Here is a 22,740-nt window from a genome sequence, read left to right as displayed (position 1 = left end):
AGACTGTATACTGTAGGTACGTTTTTTATTTTTATTTAAAAATGTGTATGGCGTTCCTGATGTGTGTTGGTAGTGTGTTCCATAGTTGGCAAATGCCATACTTCCGATCCTCTTTTGGTTTCTGGGTGTGTCTAATAAACCTGTAGTGGATGACCGTAGCGTTCTTGAGGGCAGATAACTAACTAGGGAATTTGCTATGTATTTTGGGCCTTGCTCATTAAGAGCTTTATATGTCAGGAAAAGGACCTTAAAACATTTACACGTATGTATAGGGCACATTCAACGCTCCTGGTCCCAGGACCCGCCCACAACCGAATCACATCACTCTGCCGGATCACTCCGTCGGAGAAAACAAGATGGCGGACAATAATCTTTAACAAATGGATATGTTGATATCATTTCATAACGACTAAATATGAAGCGATTCTGTCACGGCGAATGTCTTAGTCTCTTACACAATGTTGGATTGTGGAACAAAAGAAAAATCGTGGATTGATTGATTGATTAATTTGCAATTTTTTTCTTATTCTTCCCCTCTCTCTCACACTGTCTGGCTTCCAGACACACTCACTCGGTCGCATACACACCCACACCCACATACAATGTCCTTGATTAATTGCAATTCTTTATTTTTATTTTTTTTAACCTACTTTCAATAGAAGCATCTAAGAATGAAGTTCTATAGAAAGTAGGTCTGCATCCCCTTAACAATTGTGTGTATTGAGCCGTACTGTATTGTACCCATTCTGCATCTGGTAATACAATTTTCAATCAATCAATCATTCCAATAACCACTAACTTCATAATTAAAAACTAAAGAAAAGTTGGATGTGTTAGTTGGTTGGATGCCTTAGTTGAAAGGCAGTTGGATGTGTTAGTTTGTTCCGAGCTGCTTCCACATGGAGGCAACTTCTCTCAATCATTCCAATAACACACAGTTGGATGTTAGTTGGTTGGATGCACTTCCAAGCTGCTTCCACATGGAGGCAACTTCTCTCAATCATTCCAATAACACACAGTTGGATGTGTTAGTTGGTTGGATGCACTTCCGAGCTGCTTCCACATGGAGGCAACTTGTCTTTTTTGTAGTTGTGGGAACTACTTTTTCTGGCGGATGGTTTTTTCAATAAATCTTCAATTAATGTGTGTTTATTGTATAGCAATAAGGTTGGATGAATGTGGCAGTTGTATAAAAGCATTACACCACTTGCAGTCGTGATTTGTGAACAATAAACCATGCCTAGGGGGGTCTAACGACCACCCCTAGGCATGGTTTATTGTTCACAGACCACTCCTGCGCGTGATGTAATGCATAATGACAGACTCCCCAGGTTTCCACACAGCACTTCCCTTTTCGCTTTTGGGCTGATCAATAGGATTTCGGTCTTGCTTTCGTTAAATTTTAGGAAGTTATTGTTCATCCACTTATTTATTGCTAAAAGACAGTTTGTAATGGACTGTATGGCTGTAGTGTTATTTGGTTCTGCGGAGATACATAGTTGTGTATCATCAGCATAACTATGGAAGCATACATTGTGGTCTCGAATGATGTCCCCGAGGGGCAGCATATATAGCGAGAAGAGTAATGGACCAAGGCAGAGAGGGGAAAAAGTGATTGGCTTTTGATATAAGATTACAGAAATTGTGTCATCTTTTTTGGCAGATATTGTTAAATAGTTGCACAAAATGACCAGGGAACCTGGCTAACAAGGTGAAAAAGACACTTGGTTTTACACCCATGTGAGTGTACATTCTAAAAGGAATGGAAGGTAAAAATGTTATTCTTGTATACAAACAAATCATGCTTTTCTCTTTTCTACTGCCAGTACAATCAACATTTAGGTCTGTATATGCATTAATCTCCCTCCACTTTAAAACCCCTAGATAGTATATACTGTGTTGCAGTGTTTCTGGTATACAGATATATTCATACAGATATAGATAAATGTTTATAATATATAGTGTTGCAGTGTTTCTATCACAGTGGAGAATGTAGCCGTGGCTTCGTCCCCGACCACCAAGAACCTGGGTGTCGTCCTTGACGACCGGCTGAACTTCTCTGCTCACATCACTGCAACAATCAGAACCTGCGGATTCCTCCTGAGCAACGTCAGAAGGAGAAGGAGTAGTCTACCGACTACTGCCACCAAGCCACTTCAACTCATATAGAACGCAGCAGCCCACCTGATCTCCAACCTACCAAAGTCAGCCCATTTCTTAGAGAGCTGCACTGGCTTCCCATTGCCGCAAACACACTTCAAGGTCCTTGACCTGGAATACCATGCAGGAAGGGAACAGCTCCCTCCTACCTCTGGTCAATGATCTCTAATTACACACCCCCAAGACCCCTACACTCTACATTTTCTGGCCGCCTCAGACCCACTCCCACCCGAGTTCCAGGGGGGGGTCATCAAAGAGAAGCAGGCTATTGTCAGTCCTCACTCCACAATGATTGAACAAACTTCCCACCAGTCAGGACTGACAAAACCCGGCCAGTTTTCCACCGCCGACACACTTCTTCAATCAATATCTGAAATATATATATTTTTTTATTACTTCGTAGTCTTACTATCATGCACTTTGCTATGAAGTCATCCACATTGCCTATATTACTACCTACTATGCTAATCTGTCTATACTACTACTATGCACCCAAGACTGTAGCACCAAAGTTGATGAACAATGTTACTTAGCTGCCCGAGTTGTACCCTTCCTGCTGACTTGCTGTACACAACTTGTAAGTCACTTTGGATAAAAGCGTCAGCTAAATGACTAAATGTAATTGTAATGTTGCAGTCTCTGGCCAGAGGTCCCACCTCTTCTCTGCCAGCGGGATCGACTGCAGAGAAACATGCAGCAGTTCCACAAACTAGGATAAGATATTCCTTTATTGATCCCCTTGTGGAAATGCAGGTGTCATAGCAGCATGGGGGAGGGGAGGTATGGGCAGGGTAATGGTAAAGACATAAATATTGGCAATAAAATGAGAACAAATAAACAGTGTAAACAATAGAAATAACTGAATATAAAAATACGAGAAAAATAAACTGTAGATGAAGGTCTGTATGCCCTTTCGGTTATATTATACGTTACAATAAATATAAGAAATTAATCATTTAAATCTGAATATATACTCTGAGTAAGAGTAAAAGTAAACAGTATACACAAGGTACCCTAACTGGCATGATATACGTCATAGTCTGCACATTTTGGTGGTTAAGAGTCAGACACACTCAGTGGAGTTCTGCAGATAGAGCGTGTCCCAGCCTCTGTGGCCATCCAGCCAGTCTCATACAAACTGGAGCTTTTCCATGAACCTGGACACTAAAGACTTCTCCCCAGAGGAACGGTCTGTCAGGCAGGTGGGCTGGAAGCTGGGAGTCAGAGAAGAAGCAGGAGGATGGGAAAAGCTCCTACCCAGTGGATCCTGAGGCTGTTACCTGCTCCCAGGCATCAGATGGAGCCTGGAGAAGACACCACCACCGCAGTCTTTCAGCTCAGAGACAGAGGGCAGCACCACACAGACTGACTCACAATTGTAATCCTTGACTTTTGTCAAAATGTGTCTTTTTATAATCACTAATTCAAACAATGTCTTTTTATATGCTTGTTCATGAGCAATACATTTCCTGTAAATTATTGTATGTTGTACACAATTTCTCCATGCGATGCTTGATTAATGAAACATTAAAGCTTTAGCTTTCTTTTGACATTGAGTTTTGATCAGAAGCACACCGTTGATCTATATAGCACTAAACCCACAAGATATAAAATAAAACTGTACAAACTTATATTTTGAGGAAACCACACACATGCAACTCCCCAAAGAGCGGTTTACTAGAGATAAGTTTGAGGTCACTGCATGTATAGCAGGGGCGTTTTTAGGGTTAGAAAACATTGGGGGCTTCAGCCCAGGGGGGTGGAGGGGGGGTTTTTTTTTTTTAACCACAGAAATACGCAATTTTAGAGTAATTAGAGATGAATACTGAATAACTAGAATCATTAGAGGTTCTCAAAGTGTGGTCCAGGTCCATGAGAGGGATCTGGGCAGTCCCCATAGAAAATTCAAAGTTAACAGGACCAAATCATCAGTTTCTTATTTATTTATTTATTTAGCCAGATAAAACATTGATCTGGTCCAAGAAGCCCCAACAGGAGTACAAATATACATATATACATATATATATATATACATATACTGTACATACATACACATATACACCAATAACAAAATAAAAACACAGTTAAGAATCATACACATAAGCAAATAAACAAACAAACAAACATATGCACAGCCTATGTACAAAATAAATAAACAGTTTTCTTCAATTGCATAAACACTCAAATCAAAAGTATTACACAATTATCAAAACCTTACACTCAAGGAGCAAAATATAGGCCCAGATTTGCACCCCTACAATGTCAGCCTCACTTTTTGCAAAACAATACACACAGTGATTTGCAAAACACTAAACACACTTGCATTACATTAGACACAGAATGTCAAATTACCACACATATGAGCCAATTGGTTAAACACAGCCATCAGATGCACAAACACACCATTGCTTAATTGTAGATACACAATCAGGTTTAAGCACTAAAAATGCAGCAGGTGAGTTCACCTGTCTTCAACCAAAATGGAAGGAGAGTGAAGTACTGTACACAGAGAACGTGAAAATATACAATACATTCACCAAACACTATACACAAGACAACCAATGATGCAGACTGATGAAAATATACATTTTCTCCCATTTTCCCAAATCAGTCAACATGTCAACATGGAGAATCACAACAAAAAATGGTCTTGCCAGATCCAGCTAGGCAAAGAGATAATGTCTAGTATTTTCTGTTTAAATTTTTTCAAAAAAAATATGTGTTACTGTAATTTTAACCTGTACTGGATACAGTATTTTATGTTTGTCTGATATTTGCTGAGCTTACAGTGTTATGCACATAGTAGCATGAAAACTGGGACATGTATTGTTGTGATTCTCCATGTTGAAATGTTGACTGATTTGGTTATATGGAGAGAACATTTATATTTTCATCAGTCTGCATCATTGATTTGGGTATATGGAGAGAAAATGTTATTTCTTTCATCAGTCTGCATCATTGATTTGGGTATATGTAGATAAATAAATTATATTTTCATCAGTCTACAGCATTGGTCTTGTGTAGTGTTTGGTGAATTTATTGTATATTTGCACATTCTCTGCGTACTTCACTTACAGTACTCTAATCACTGAGAAGTAGAATTGCTAAATGTGTTTTAGGTTAAGCACAGCAGTGTGTGTAACTGGTTCAAACAGAATTAAGTCATTATGTAACGTGTGTTTCATATGGTAACAAAATTAGTGTATGGTTTTGACAAGTGTTTAATTTAGCAAAGGATCTGAGGTGTTCTGATAATTGTGTGTGTGGTTGTGCTAATTGTGTGTTTTGAAACACCGGGCCCCGTTTTCAAAATCATGCTTAGGCAATCGAAAAAAACCAATTGTGTGTTTCATTATATACACATGTTTCAGTCTTCTCATAAAAAAAAGATTCGATTTTTGGGTCTTTTCCTGCCTTTGGTCCGCTTTGCATTCACATCTCAAATGAACCGCAGCAGGGTTCACTTGCAAGAGTGAATGAGCTTTCACACCACCCCAAACCAACCGGACTATCCGAGGTTCGATTAAAGCTTATTATAGGACACTGGACATGGGTATGGATGGCTCCAGGTGCTGCTGCGTTAAAGTGCACATCTTCAATATCTGTACTATTTAAAAGCACAGTGCAGGACACACTCAAAGGTTATCGCACCTCAGAGATGGCAGTGGACATGTATGACAGGACAAAGGCCATATGTAATGGCCTTTGGATTGAGGAACATACTACCAGCCAAAGGAGGAAGCAAAAAAGGATGGACGAGTATGTAGTTGAGTCAGTTGTGGCACAAGCTCAGACCTCAGCTCAGGAGATCAGCTGAGACAGAGACTGTTCTATCCAGTCGTCGACAGAATGCTGCAAGAGCTTGAGAGCAGGTTCTCATGAGTTGGATAACAACTTATGAGAGGCATACAGGCATGTTATCCAGCCTCAGACCAGTTTCTCTCAGTGGAATTGCTGCAACCCCTCGCCACACATTACAATATCCAACTATTGCCAGAGGAGATCACAGTTGCAAAGTGTTTCCTGGTCAGGACAGGCAGAGATGCAGTCCCTACTATCCAAAGTGTCTTTTCCCTCCTGGATGATAATAATAATAATAATAATAATAATAATAATAATAATAATAATAATAATAATAATAATAATAATAATAATAATAATAATAATAATAATAATGCATTTGATTTATAAGGCGCCTTTCAGGACACTAAAAAAAAAGTCCACAAATCGGTGAATGAAAGAATTATAGGATCAAATGAAAACTACTTACTAAAAATGTTTAAAAGTACTAAAAACCAACAAAAAATACCAAACACTAACAAACATTCAGCACAGACAATGGGGATGCTGACAAAAAAAAAAAAAAAAAAATGTAAACAATTTTTTTTTTTTTTTAGGTCCGGGGCTAGGAGAAAAACATCCGGGGCTAAAGCCCCGGAAGCCCAGGGCTAACGACGCCACTGATGTATAGCAGTAGCTATTTTAGATGGCAGGAATGGTACTTGTTCCGATAATTCAGTTTTTAACGTCAAATCTGTCGTAGAAAACCATGTCAAAATATTCTATAGTCGGGCATGGAGATACATCTAGCCAATCAAAACAGAAGAATGAAGCTAAATGACAAAATGTAAATGTACTCTGGTTAGATGCCAAACTTATTTTTGTTGTAATGTACTTGTGCTGTATAATGACAATACATTTTTTATCTAATCTAATCTTGATCAGTCGCAAATTGTGTTTGCGCTACCTGTTGAATCAGTTTGCACACAGTCCTTGCATTCCCTATAAGGAGCTGGTGAGATATCTATATGCAACTACAGGTGTACGAGAACGCACTTTTAGTTTAAGAATGAATGGGGTTCTTCATTCAGGGAAGCACAGCCGAGAACACTTATGGCCATTTACGAACACCTTTTCCGGAGATCTTTCTTAAGTTTGTTCTTATGAAGGTAGTTGCGAAGATAGTTACGTACACTTTCGATCATGAGGTCCATTGAGATTTACTAATGATGCATTACTAAATACTAATGTATGTACACTGCAAGTGCTTTTATTGATAGCAGTATCACATGTTTTAGCCTAGGCTAGTAGTGTAGATGCCTAGCTAAGGAGCTAGCTAACTAAACAGTTACCTTGCTTAGTTGATTCTATGCTAACCCGTGTTCTCAATTTGGAAATAAGGCAGAAGTCTAAAAATTCTTCTCTAAGGGATAATTAGCACAAAATATACCCATAGGACTTTAAAGTTCAGTGTGAATTGGTTTTTAAAGTTAACTTAAGAGTGGTAGTAAACGTAAAAGGGGTGTCAGCATTGGCCTATATACTATGATTACAGAATGCCAAGGAGAGAAAGAAAACTGAAGAACATAAAAAAGCAGCTGAAAAATGCTGTGAGAGGCAGCTTCTCCTTGAAAGATTGGGTCCAAAGCAACAACAGTCAGGGAGGAGATAATGATAAAGGTATGGATTTGTAAGTCCTCACTGATAGCTATGTACTAGCTCGCAGAGCCATTGTTTGGATTATCACTGAGAATCCGGTGCCAACATGGTCAAGAATACTAATTTGACCGAAAATGTGTCTTAAATATTTAAATTGGCCAACCAATTGCTAGGTGCCCCTGCCCTTCAAACAGCCCGAGTCCGCCACTGCGTGAATGCGAGTGTGAAAAGTGTTTTGAATCGATACATTTACCCACAGCCTACTGTAGTACATTCAATTGCTTAGGCCAACATTTAAAAGACAGTTTAGAAACAACAAATAGTGGCTAGTTAGGTGGCTAACTATTTGTTTTTGATCAAGGTATTTTTATTGTACATTTCCACATTATACAAAACAGTAGGCTACATTGTATCAACCCAACCACCTACCAGATCTATTTATTGATTGAAAATGTTATTAACAGATTGCAGAATGGGTACAATACAGTACAGCTCAATACACACAATTGTATTTTCTCTGGGATGCAGACCAGAGAAAGACTTTCTTCTCGTTTACATCAGGGTCCCCATTTTCAATTAATCATATATGACATACAGATAGACAGTATTGTTTGTGATACAAAAAGAGTTTAAAAAAAAAGAGAGTATATACATTTGACGAAGAAACTGTACATTGGAGGAGGTTGGGTAGGTGGGGTGGAGGGGGGTTGGGTATGTGGGGAAACTGTACGTTGGAGGTGGTTGGGTGGGTGGGTGGGTGGGTTGGGTAGGCGGGGGGGTAACTGTACATTGGATTATCGACGAAACCTTACTTGGTCCCAAGAAGAGGGTCTTGTGTATTATTGGGTTAGGACATTTACTGTACATTGGAGGGGGCCAGTTTCGAATTGCAGTCTCCCGTAGGTGCTCTTTGAGAGTAGTCTTGAAAGTGGGTAGTGATTCACATTCCTTTACAGCTGTGGGTAGGGCGTTCCACATTAATGTGGCATAATTGCGAAACGTGTTTAGTCCCTTGTTTGAGCCGAATCTGGGTTTAACATGATTTGTGGAGCTCCCTCTGGTGTTGTGGTCGTGGTATTCACTGACCTTTGGGAAGTATTTTGACATGTACATGGGTACCTTAGTCGTGTAGTGCATCTTGTAGACCAGGACCATTGCAAGTTGCTGTACTCTGTCGTCTACTCTAAACCATCCTAGGTTGTCAAAGTGGGCAGGGGTGAGGTGGGTTCTAGGAGTAAGGTCAAGCAGTAGTCTGACCAGTTTGTTTTGTGATGTTTGTCATTTTGTTTTTAGCGCCTTTGAGGTGCTTTGGTACCATGAGGTGCAAGCATAGTACCCTTGAATGAGTGCTCCTGCCAGAGTCTTCAGGGTATTCTTGTTTACCAGAGAGGAGATCCGGTACAAGAATCTAGTTCGTTGGTTGACTTCTTTTATTACATTGGATGCCATTTTGTCACAGGAAAGATTTGCCTCTAGGATGGAACCTAGGTATGTAATTTCATCTTTCCTTGTGACAATATTGACACCCACTGTAACTGAGAAGCCGTCGGTCTTGCTGAGTTTGGATGGACTCTGTTTTCCCCAGGTGTAATGATAGTTTGTTATCAGCGAGCCAGGTGCAGATTTTGCCTAGTTCAGAGATGAGTTTTATTTTTTCAACTTGTACCTACCACTTGATTAAAGTAAGTCATTTACACCATTGCTGAGGAGAAACACACGTATACAGTACAGGGTTACATTCTCTGCTTTAATTTTTCCGACAAATGTCAAGAAAGGTTGCCAAATTGCATAAAATCTGAAAATAGACCCTTGGAGAGTGGATCTTCTGTAGCTTTGATACATTGCATAATCTCTTTAGTCCAGTGGGATTAATTCAAGCGTATTGATCTATTTGATTAGACTTTCTCTTAGGGACCCTCCATCTGAGAAGATCTTTGTTGTTGGATGTGATTTAGTCCAGATATTAGCTTATATAGCTGAGATAACAGTAGTAAGTGAAACCTATGATTATTGTTATCATAGTTATGGTAATGATTATTATTATATGGTATGAAGCTGTAAGGTGCAGTTGAGCTGACCATTATGTTAAAATAAATATGAAGTTTGGAAGGGAGCAGGAAACATACGTTTTCTTCATCCTGCACCTTTTCGGCCATGGGTGTATCATGTTAAAAAAAAAACGATGTTGGTGATATTGTGCAAAGATTAACTGTACCCCCATGCTACGAAAACAAAATAAAATGAATGGATGAATGAATAATCAGTATATACTGTATTCTCTCATTGGACTATTGGCCCAATTTTTCTGGGGACCCTCTGGAACTACCGGAAGGACTCCTGGTTTAAGAACCACTGGCTTAATACACAACAGCTACTCCAAATCCTCTGAGTCTGGCTCTGGTGATAGTTACCTCATAATCATCCTGTGCCCCACAGTGGCGTAAAGCGACATAAAACAAAGTACATGGGGATCCTATTGAGTATATGGTTTAGTATGAGTACGTGGGGATCCTATTAACACTTTGGTTGCCATTGGTTAACATGGTAAAACATGGTTGAATGCCACCACCCACTTCAATGATAGCCTTCTCATATTTGTGAACGCATAATCTCTGTCTTAAATTATGTGTCTAATCTGCCCGTCGCTTATCAATGACATTGTCAACATTGTCGAAACGGATTTTTTTTTTTTTTTTTTTTTAAATCGGTTAATTTCCGCTTTATAGCATTTTGAAAAGCCCTCGTTTTCTTTAAAGGGGACATGTACTGCTATTCCTAGCACTATTTGGGCAACTTTACACAATTCCTGTTAGTCTATTGAAGACATCTGTAAGGTTTTTTTCAAAAAAATGCATTGTTTTATATTTCTAATCAAGTACTCAAAAACCATAATTTCTCAGCTTCAAGATTTCAGGCTGTTATGGCCTGGCTCCACCCATAAGCACTTTGAGTGACAGTCAGTCCACACAGTCTGCGACTGGTAGACAGAGAGAGATAGAGAGAGAGGGGGGGGGGGGTGCGAGAGAGAGAGAGAGAAAAAAGACAGCCCCCCCCCCCCCCCCCAAGTGCTCCCTCCCTCTCCCTCTCTCTCTCTCTCTCTGTCTCTCCCTCTCTCTCTCCAGAGTATGCAGAGGTGTCAGGTTTCTACCTGCCTCGCAGTATGAGGAAGTGGTTTTCCACTCGCTGTCTAGTCTAGGTAAATTGTGGGCGGGCATTAGCTACAACCACAGAGCCAATCACATCAATGTCTTCTACCCAGAGCCTGAATGACGTGACTCAGGCCTTCAAATCAGGATGAACTAATTTACTGGAGCAGGAAATTATCTGAGCTGAATCAGAGCAATCCGCCAATATGGTATTTAGACACTAAAACACATTGATACTAACTCCTATTACTATAATACAATGCTAGAGACTGAAAAATGATATTTATAGTACATGTCCCCTTTAAAGTTTCAGAAAAATATATAGATTCCGTGATAAACGGCATTTACTGGAATATTCTGGCATACACAAAAAACTTTGTGATTTTTCGGCCTATTTATGAATCGTTTTCAAATAAACGCTAGATTATAGATATATGTGTACTTATGCACGCTAGAGAAGCGAGCTGAAAAATATATTCTCTTATTTCCTGATCGCACACACACACATAGGGCACACGCCGATATCTCTGTGAAAATAGATCAGATTACCCCAAGACTGGTAAAATAAATTGCTTACCTCAGATCAGATGTTCTCCAAAAAGATTATTCCAATTCCTGATCGCCATTCCAAATATCGATCGCGTTTATTGATTCAGCGCCGGGTACTGTAAATATGTATTCCACGACAAACAAACGCTATATAGCATTGGTGGCATTCAACAGTCGGCATGAACTAACGACAAAACGCGTCCATGGCACTCAAAGTGTTACGTATACTGCTTACGATAGGTACATGGGGTTACTATTATTTGAACTGCAAACTGTTTTGGGACCTGTTCTCTCTTCTTTTCCAGTCTACTCCCATCTTAAACTGAACTAAATGTTTTTTTCCCCAGTATGAGTTCTCATGTGTGTCTTCACACTTCCTGTCCGACTGAACCCTTTCCCACAAATTGAACAACTAAATGGTTTCTCTCCTGTATGAGTTCTCAGATGTAACTTCAGTTCTCCCGTCCTCCTGAACACTTTCCCACAAACCGAACAACTAAATGGTTTCTCTCCTGTATGAGTTACCATGTGTCCCTTCAGATTTCCCATCGTAGTGAACCCTTTCCCACAGACTGAACAACTAAATGGTTTCTCTCCTGTATGAGTTCTCATGTGTACCTTCAGATCTCCCGTTGTAATGAACCCTTTCCCACAAACTGAACAACTAAATGGTTTCTCTCCTGTATGTCGTTTCTCTCCTGTATGAATTCTCATGTGTCTCTTCAGTTCTCCCGTCCTACTGAACCCTTTCCCACAAACCGAACAACTAAATGGTTTCTCTCCTGTATGAGTTCTCATGTGTCTCTTTAGTTCTGATATCGTAATGAACCCTTTCCCACAAACTGAACAACTAAATGGTTTCTCTCCTGTATGAATTCTCATGTGTCTCTTCAGATCTCCCCTCCTACTGAACCCTTTCCCACAAACTGAACAACTAAATGGTTTCTCTTCTGTATGAATTATCATGTGACTCTTCAGAGTTCCCGATTTAATGAACCCTTTCCCACAAACTGAACAAAGAAATAGGTTGTCTCCTGTATGAGTTCTCATGTGTGTCTTCAGTTCTCCCATCCTACTGAACCCTTTCCCACAAACTGAACAACTAAATGGTTTGTCTCCTGTATGAGTCATCATGTGTTTCTTCAGATCTCCCGTCCTACTGGACCCTTTCCCACAAACTGAACAACTAAATGGTTTCTCTTCTGTATGAATTATCATGTGACTCTTCAGAGGTCCCGATGTAATGAACCCTTTCCCACAAACTGAACAACTAAATGGTTTGTCTCCTGTATGAGTCATCATGTGTTTCTTCAGTTCTCCCATCCTACTGAACCCTTTCCCACAAACTGAACAACTAAATGGTTTCTCTCCTGTATGAGTCATCATGTGGCTCTTCAGATTTTGTTTCATACTGAACCCCTTTCCACAAACTGAACAAAGAAATGGTTTGTCTCCTGTATGAGTTATCATGTGTGTCTTCAGAACTTGTTTCATACTGAACCCCTTTCCACAAACTGAACAACTAAATGGTTTCTCTCCAATATGCTTATTTATGTGCATCTTCAGATCTCCCTTCTTTCTGAACCCAGGACTGCCGTTAGACAAACGTTGTACTTTCTGGGTCTTCTTTGGTTTCAGAGTCATCAAACCTGGTCCTCCACTCTCCTTCCATTCATCGCCGCCATTGGTGTCAGTTTCAGAACTGTCATCAGTCTCATTTCCCAAACAGTCTGAAGAGAGGAGCTGGCCATCCAGACTGGAGCTCCTCTCCTGCTGCTCAGGGGGAACTTCCTCTTCACAGATAAACTGTTGTAAGGCAAGGGAGTCTAGAAAGAAGAATGTATGTTAAATGTAATTTGTTGTAACCATTACTTTTGAAAGTAACAAACACTACACTCTTGCCAGGAAAGTAACGAATAGGGTTACTATTACTATTCAGGGTGATACTAGCTACATTTGATTGATCTGTATCGACTACAGTTGGTCAGATCTATTACCAAGTTGTCATAAAGCTTCCTTTTCCGGTAACATCAGAGGAGAAGGAAAAGGTTCTCAGTTTTCCTCCAGAATGGATCTTGATGACATGAGCCACGCCCGGGGACCATCCAAGTGCGCCTGCCCGTCTTCGTCATGGACGCGACAGCATTAGCGATCTGTTGTTTTTGCATGTTTTTCCATTGGGTTTCTCTTATGGGGGGGGGGAACCCTTGCGAGCATGGGGAGAACATGCAAACTCCACACAGAAAGGCCCGGGAGATACCCCACCTGGGTAACTGGCATCGCGGAAACCTGGTCCCCAAGCGGGAATCGAACCCTGGACCTTCTTGCTGTGAGGCGACAGTGTTAACCACTACACCACCATGCCGCTACATAGCTACAGCTATGTGAGAAGCTAGTGAAGGGCTACATCTGTTCCTCCCTCCCCAACACATTGGACCCCCTGCTATTTGCATATTGCCCCACGGAGGACGTCATAGCCCATGTGCTGCACACAGCAGCAGGGTAATGCTATTTATCGACTACAGCTCAGCATTCAATACCATAGTCCCCTCCAAACTCCTAGCCAAGCTCAGGGACCTGGGCTTGAAATATGACCTCTGCCAGTGGGTCTTGGACTTCCTGACAGGAAGACCCCAGGTGGTGAGAGCAGGCAACTGCACCTCCTCATCCATCACTCTCAACACAGGTGCCCCCCAGGGCTGTGTTCTGAGCCCCCTCCTCTACTCGCTGTACACACATGACTGTGTGGCACAGCGGAACAGCAACACAATTGTCAAGTTTGCCTGAAATCCGAGACTACCACATTAAAGGTTGGCTTGAAAAAAGCTGTTGGAATGGTGTCGATTGGACGAGAACTGGAGGCGTGACGGAAATTTGATTGACAGAGTGACGATGCCGTCATTCCCGATCACCGTCGGTTGATAAGAGTTCTCAATAATAGACCCATTCACAGTAGATACAGTATAAGCAAATGATCACAGACAGTACCTTTAGAGAAGAGCATGAACTTTGTTTGGTTTGAGTACCAGTTTAAGATTAACAAGGGCATCCTGCAAAGTATTAAATTAGTTGTAAATTCAACAACACAGTAGATGATAGTGTCATCCGCATAGACAATCCTGACAATATCAGAGACAATATCATTCATATAAATAGTAGGCGTCTATCGAGGAAGTCAGAAGATCTTAAAGAACTTCTACTCATGCACAATAGAGAGCATCCTGACTGGTAACATCACCTCCTGGTTTGGGAATAGCACCGCACAAGACCGCAGCAGACTACAGAGAGTGGCACGTTCAGCGGAACGCACAACTGGAGGTGGGCTTCCCACTCTCCAGGGTTGCAGGGCCAAGGCTAAGAGAATAACCAAAGACTCTAGTCACCCAAACAACTGCCTCTTTGAACTGCTGCGGTCAGGCAAGTGCTACCGGAGTCTCATGGCCAGTAGAGAGACTCAGAAGGAGCTTCTATCCCCAGGCCATCAGGATGCTCAATGACACTATGTAACAACCCATCATCTACACTCACTGCACACACATCCACATGTACACACTCACTTTAAACAAACACTCACCTTAACACTCACTTTACTCACTTTAACACTACATTATATTTATCTATTATTAACACATTCGGGGCCATTTGGATCCATCTAATCTCACTCTATATATCATAATAAGGTTTCATTGTGCGTGAGGCTGTTTCTTTATAGTATTGCTATCTGTCCATTCGCATTGTCAATTGACACTAAACCGTCCCTTCAAAATGACTTAAAGAAATAATTCTTTCATCAATACGTTCCCATTTTATAGCGTCTTGAATATAAGCGTTATATGGGATTGGTCTGGTATATTTCCTGCAAACCGAGATACAGGCTGCTAAGCTAATAACGTTAAATCGAATGGCGTTTCGGCCCTACAGAAGCTAGAGCTAAAAATCTAAATGCATATGATCGATATAATGTTCCACCATGAATGCATGAAGGGGGGGGGGGGGGGACGTCGTTTCTGATTATTGATTACCAATAACGGCGTTAGCCTCAGTAGCCACATTCGCTGATCGCCTGGTTGGCTATGATAACAAGGCCTGATCACCATGTAATTTACGTGAAAAAGTTCTTACCGTGGTCCGGTTGGACTGCAAAAAGGATTTCCCAGTTATCGATCGCCATCTGGTAAATCCATATGTCCATTGGCTGATGATATATTCCTTTACTGCATACTGAATTCAGCGTTTCAAAACGTATTCCATGCTACATGCTAAACGCATAGATTCACCCTAACAGTAAAGTCCATTCGAGATCCAAAAAAAGAAAACACCTTTCTGCCACAGGGAACACTGCATTATTGAGACAGCGCCCCTACGAAGATCTGGCCGGTAATGCACTTTTCCAAATTCCAAGAGTAGGGTAAATCTGCAGTGCCGCTCGGTGACATTGAGTAGGTTATTAAAATGGAATAAAAGCCAAAACAACCTTGCCACGGACATGTCCGTGGTTGGCCCTCTACCGTTGGATCCGAAACACGGACATGTCTGTGCTTGGCCCCGAATGTGTTAAGAGATTTGCACTACATTCATACCTCATTTGCACCTTAGCCTAAGTTTTGCACCTCATTTCGGCATTGTACCTCACTGTTACTCTGTATTGTATATTCCTCTTTACTTACTTTTTTGGTTACTTTTTTTACTGCATGAAGCACACTCATCGTAAAATATCAGTATTTTATTGTGATAAATAATAAAGAAACTTTAACTTGAAACAACTACTTCAAGGAGGTTAGTGGTCGTTTTCTATCTTTCCCAGCTGGTTACTGAACCCACCAGGCCAAACCTGAAAAACATGGCTAAATCCACCTCAATTGATTTGATTTTCTCAAATAGATGTAATAATAATTCAGCTTGCAGAGTATTTGAGTTGGGAATCAGTGATCACTGCCCCACAGCATGTATCAAAAACTCCAGACTACAGAAAACTAAATCTCACACTATTTCCAAAAGATACCCCTGATGTTGAATTTGCATCGTGCTCCTTTTAAATAAATTAGGATAAAAGATAGATTAACCCTGTGGTTCTCACCTGAACTATGTGATTTATTTAGAGAAAGGAACACAGACACTCAGGAGACGCTTCCCATCTGTCATTATTGCGGCAATTTGGAAATAAATGTGCATCTGAGGTAATGCCAAATCAAACTACTATTTGAATTTGATCACCAGCTCATATTTAGATGCCTCAAATGTTTTGAAGGCGGTGAATTCAAACAAGAGCAAGATTACTACTTATTCACATAGGCATGTAGAATTTAATTGTCTAATATCTGAGCAGAAAGAGATTTGTCTGGCCTTTAATTAATAGGCACATTTTCTGAAGCCGGTCACTTGTTTGATAATAATTATACGGAGCCCCCTCTTGGTGATCATGAGCTGGTGCACGCTATGAGCCATGCCTCACAGTTTACCTTGCAGCCCTTCTCTCCCTGTGTTGTTTTTGAAGTATTACAGACCATTGATACCAGGAAATCAACTGTAGAGGTTAAGCTAGACTTTTTTTCTCCTCAGGTTAGCTGCTCCAGTAATTACAGAACTAACATATTTAATTTTTCGTTGCGATCATGTGTAGTTCCTAGTATCTGGAAAATAGCTCATGTTGTTCCATTACATAAAGGTGGAGATAGAAGTCATATTAATAGCTATCGACCAATATCCAAGCTATCCTGTCTTGCAAAGATTCTTCTCTCAGATCACTCTATATTAAGCCCACATCAATGTGAGTTTAGAGCAACAGCCACTACTCTAGTTGTAAATGGTATAGTATCTGACCTTGACAGAAGAAAACACTGCTGCCTTTTTTGTAGATCTGTCAAAAGCATTTGACACAGTTCATCACTATTCTATTGCAAAGGTTAATGAATGTTGGCTTTGACATTGACACATCTGCTTACAAATGGTTTCAGAGCTATTTATCAAAAATGTATACTGCAGGGTTCAAATCCGGTGCCAGTCTTATTTACTAGTTTAGTTTCAAGTTTTGTTTTATTTGTCACATTACATGTACATTACAATAAAATGCTTGGTTCTGTATGAGCCCCCTGATAATGTGCTTTACAGTAAAAAAGGTCAAAAGAATAGGATCCAAACACTATACAAAATATACAATATACAAACTAAAGTACAACCAAAAGTACTAAATGTAAACAATGAGGTGCAAAAAAAGCTTTTTAAAATGCAAAATGCACGAATGAGGTATGAAAATGCAAATATTTTTGTAATAAATATAGAAATATGGTGTTAAAATCAAATGCGTTTATTAAAGTGTCTAAAGTTCATTTTAAGGGTGAGTGTTTGTTTTAAAGCGACTGTGAGTGTGTGCATGTGGATGTGTGTGCAATGAATTTAGATGGATGGATTAGTGTTGCACTTGCATAGTCATTGAGCATCCTGATGGCCTGGGGATAGAAGTCTCTCTGTACTGGCCATGAGACTCCGACAGCGCTTGCCTGACCTCAGCAGTGCAAAGAGGCAGTTGTTTGGGTGGCTAGTCTTTGACTATTCTCTTAGCCTTGGCACTGCAACGCATGGTGTAAATGTCCTGGAGAGTGGGAAGCCCTTAGGGCTTTTTTTGGAATTCAAAGCTTCAGGGACGAGCTTCGAAATATATATATATTTTTTTTTAATTAATAATATTTTTTATTATTATTATTATTTTTTTATGTTGTGGGACTTGTACAGCACTTTGTTCAACTTTGTCAGTGCTGTACAGTTTAAACCTTTTTAAATCTTAGACAAACAAAACACTTTGCTTTCATGAAATATTGTAAGCCGTCATTTGAGGCTTTATAAAAGCAGCACAATGAACACAAATCTGTCAGTGCCGAGTCCGAGACCTCATCTTAAATAACAAACAGCACTCATCTTAAATAACAAACAGCATTGCTTGTTGTAATTAACAAAGAGAGGCAGAGTTGATTTTGCAAAAGATTAAATAAAAAAATCATATATACTTTTTTTTAATAATCGAATTTTATTTTCATATTCGAATCCCATGCCCATCGAACGAAGCTTCGAAGCATTTAAGACAGCCCTAGCCCACATCCAATTGTGCGTTTGGCTGATCGAGCCACTCTTTGCAGTCTGCTGCAGTCAAGTTTCTTTAATAGTTGTCATACAGAAGTACAGAACTTTCCTACAAAATGCTTCTTACTGTTACGCTCCAGAGACTGTGCTAGACAAGATCAAGTTCAAGTTCTTTAATAGTTGTCATACAGAAGTACAGAATACTTTCATACAAAATGCTTCTTACTGTTACGCTCCAGAGACTGTGCTAGACAAGATAGTATCAAATAACATAATAACATAATATAGCATGAATTTAGAAGAAGAAAATGAGGTCACAGTGTTCGGTATAGACATATGTACAATGTTCTGAGTTACCATATAATATACAATACACAATACTATGCAGTGTACTAATGTACAGTACTATCTAGTGCAAAGCAGAAATGGGATGAGGTACAATTTTAGGTACAATTTACAGTAAGGTGTACGAGTTGTAGTGCAATCCTTCATCCATAAATATAAAGTGTGGGGAGTGGGTGCTACAGTGTGTTTGTTTAAAGTGGGTGTGTGCTATAAAGTGTGTGGAGTGGGTGCTACAGTGTGTTTGTTTAAAGTGAGTGTGTGCGTGTGGATGTGTGTGCTATGTGCGTTTGGTGGTTGTATCAAGATAGTATCAAATAACATAGTATAGCATGTAAATTAGAAGTAGAAAATGAGGTCACAGTGTTCAGTATAGACATATGTACAATGTTCGATGCAGAATAGACGTAACTGAGTTACCATATAATATACAATACTATGCAGTGTACTAATGTACAATATTATATAGTGCAAAACAGAAATGGGATGAGGTACAATTTAGGTACAATTTACAGTAAGGTGTACGAGTTGTAGTGCAATCCTTCATCAATAAATATAAAGTGTGGGGAGTGGGTGCTACAGTGCGTTTGTTTAAAGTGAGTGTGTGCTATAAAGTGTGGGGAGTGGGTGCTACAGTGTGTTTGTTTAAAGTGAGTGTGTGCGTGTGGATGTGTGTGCTATGTGCGTTTGATGGTTGTTGTTGTGTAGTGTTCATTGTTCGTTAAGCAGCCTGATGGCCTGGGGATAGAAGCTTCTTCTGAGTCTTTCTGTGCTCGCCTTGAGACTCCGGTATCGCTTGCCTGACCGCAGCAGTTCAAAGAGGCAGTTGTTCGGGTGACTGGAGTCGTTAATGATTCTCTTAGCCTTGCCCCTGCACCGCTTGTTGTAAATGTTCTGGAGGGTGGGGAGCCCCCCTCCGATTATGCGTTCGGCTGAACGTGTCACTCTTTGTAGTCTGCTTCGGTCTTGTGCAGTGCTATTCCCAAACCAGGAGGTGATGTTGCCAGTCAGGATGCTCTCTATTGTACATGAGTAGAAGTTCTTAAGGATCTTCTGACTGACTTGGAACTTCCTTAGGCGCCTGAGGAAGTAGAGGCGTTGTCGTGCCTTCTTCACAACACTGTCAATGTGTGTGGTCCATGTCAAGTCCTCGGATATGTAGGCTCCGAGGTACTTAAAGCTGTTGACTCTCTCAACCGGTGCCCCGTCGATGCTGAGGGGGTTGTAGTCCTTGACCCCCGACCTCCTGAAGTCCACAATCATCTCCTTTGTTTTGCTGACGTTCAGGGAGAGGCTGTTTTCCTGGCACCATCCCGCCAGGACCTTGACCTCTTCCAGGTAGGCCCTCTCGTCGTTGGCAGAGATCAGGCCCACCACCACTGTGTCATCAGCAAATTTGATGATTGTGTTGCTACTCCGCTGAGCCACACAGTCGTGTGTGTACAGGGAGTAGAGGAGGGGACTCAGAACACAGCCCTGGGGGGCCCCTATGTTGAGGGTGATGGATGAGGAGGTGCAGTTGCCTGCTCTCACCACCTGGGGTCTGCCCGTCAGGAAGTCCAAGACCCACTGGCAGAGGTCATAGTTCAAGCCCAGGTCCCTGAGCTTGGCTATGAGTTTGGAGGGGACTATGGTATTGAATGCCGAGCTGTAGTCGATGAATAGCATTCTCACATAGTTCCCCTTCCTCTTGTCCAGGTGTGATGCTGCTGTGTGCAGCACATGGGCTATGGCGTCCTCCGTGGACCTGTTGGGGCGGTATGCAAATTGCAGGGGGTCCATGTTGATGGGGAGGGAGGAGCAGATGTAGCCCTTTACTAGCTTCTCAAAGCACTTCATGGCTATGGAGGCGAGAGCTAGAGCTGCCGCGATTACCGCATTACCGCGGTATCGCTGTTACATCACGGCCACCGCAGAGTAGGCTGAATACCGCGTCACCGCTGTTTTTTATAATAATAATAATAAATTACCCTCCTCTCGTTGGGCTTGCGGCTCTGCAGATATACCCTACTCATCTATCGAGGTTCCAAGCGACCCTATTGGGTACCAGAAAAGTCACGTGAAACATTGCAGACCACTGATTGGTCAGAAGAGAGACGCGTCACACGTTGTAGCGTCATGCAGTGTGTTACCACCAATCGGCAAGCGCGTATTAGGTTTTTACTTCCTGAATGTCAGATCATCACAACACGGCTAATAACGTTAGCTTTAACTCTCCGCCGGAGTGGACTACCATCGCTCTTCAGGAGTACTAAACGAGACATAATGATTTTACTGCCTGCAACGAATGTTATAATAAAAGCCCTTCGTTCTATACACTTGTCTGATTGAAAACTTTATTAACAGACCGCAGAATGGGACAACTCAGCACGCTCTGAGCAAAGAAAGGAACTGAGATATGAATAGAGTATTGCTTGCCTTGCTATTGTCCGGTAAATACGCTGATGTTATTGAACGTATAACTATATAATGTTAATGCCTAGGCCTGCCACGATAACACATTTTGCTGGGCGATTAATTGCCCCCGAAAATATCGCGATAAGCGATATTATTGCGACCGGTTAGAGAATTTTTTTTGAGAAATTTATTTCCCAAAACTTTTATTTTGAAGCCCACCGCTCCGTCTTTTCCGGTTTTAGACTTTTATTTTGAAGCCCACCGACCGGACCGGAAGTATTGTTGTGATTATCCTAAGCAGAACATATGAGCCGACAACTTGTCTCGTCCGGTTGTTTTTGAGCTAATAACAAATGTTGAGATTGTTGGTGAACAACTAACTTTCGGTTAGTTTTAACGTTAGCTACTAACGTTAGATGCAGCTACTACAGGCAATCAACGATGAGGAGGAAGCGTCAAAGCAGTATATAATAGAATAGCTGTGGTGCGTAGGCACTGCAGCACGACTCGAAACTACCGGAGTGTTATAATAAATTAATTCATGTTTAACTTGTCCCTGTGTCCAGTCCTTTGACTAGCCCCACCCGTTCATTGTAAACAATGATGCATGTAATTGTATTAACGTTATTCTGTGTTGTAGCTATGCTATACGTTGTATTTCGTTTGTTAGGTATTTAGCTAATGTTGTTAGCATGGAATGAGAATCAAAGCTCTATCTTTCATCTTTATTTAGCAGTCCAGTTTCTCCGGGCAGTAGCGAGTAACTACTTGGGTCTAAAAATAGCTAACGTTACACTACAAATAATGCTACTTGGTTAAAAGGAGCAACACTATTGAGAAATGTAGTTAAGCTATGTGGCGTTGCCCCACGGAGCTCCTGTGCTGTGCTCTAGTAACGTCAGCGGCCCGCCTCCCAACACGGACAGTGACTGACAAGGGGCACTGGTTCCGCCTCATTAAAACAAACGCGCAAATAGCAATTAATCGCGCCCGTCAAAATCATTGCATTCATTTTAATTATCGCAGCAATTAATCGATTTATTGCTTATCGCGGCAGGCCTATTAATGCCACAAAACGAATGCCTTTATTATAAAGTAGTAACTTTATAGTAATAATAATAAGAAAGGGTCGGGGGGGTTAGGGGTAACCACCCCTGCCCGCGACACCGAGTGAACGGCGCACGACCAGAGGGGAAACCTCGAATCCGTGTTTCACTTTCAATAACTAATGCGTGCTTGCCGAATCCCAAACAATATTCATGCTGCAAAGTCATCCTCTAAAAATAGACATTTAGACTAGAGGCAGGCTATATGCTATAAAGAGTAGACTACTACTAAAAAAAAAAATGCATTCAAACTTTTTTTTTTTTTTTTTTTGTGTGCGGTAATAACCGCGGCGGTAGGAAATATTTTGCAAATTTGTGCGGTAAGGAAATAATCAATACCGCGGCAGCTCTAGCGAGAGCTACAGGGCGGTAGTCGTTGAGGCAAGCAGGCTTGGATTTTTTGGGTACAGGGATAATAGTGGACTTCTTCAGGCAGGTGGGGATGACAGCCTGTCGTGTGCGGTGCTATTCCCAAACCAGGAGGTGATGTTACCAGTCAGGATGCTCTCTATTGTGCATGAGTAGAA

At 41.0% G+C, this 22,740-nt stretch overlaps 1 protein-coding gene across 1 annotated transcript in view; it reads right to left on the bottom strand.

Annotated features, from left to right (window-relative positions):
• The window catches only part of LOC311244884 (uncharacterized protein), a gene marked incomplete at its 3' end in the record, with an annotated part of 90,692 nt that overhangs the window by 24,339 nt on the left and 43,613 nt on the right, over positions 1–22,740 (bottom strand). The window contains exon 7 of the mRNA XM_084334571.1: positions 12,880–13,120. Coding sequence (XP_084190697.1) covers positions 12,880–13,120 — 241 coding nt within the window. The remainder of the gene's footprint in view (positions 1–12,879; positions 13,121–22,740) is intronic.

This window comes from Notolepis coatsorum (genome assembly GCF_963971535.1).
Source record: "Notolepis coatsorum genome assembly, chromosome: 1".
NCBI lineage: Eukaryota > Metazoa > Chordata > Actinopteri > Aulopiformes > Paralepididae > Notolepis > Notolepis coatsorum.
This window is presented reverse-complemented; position numbering and strand designations above follow the sequence as displayed.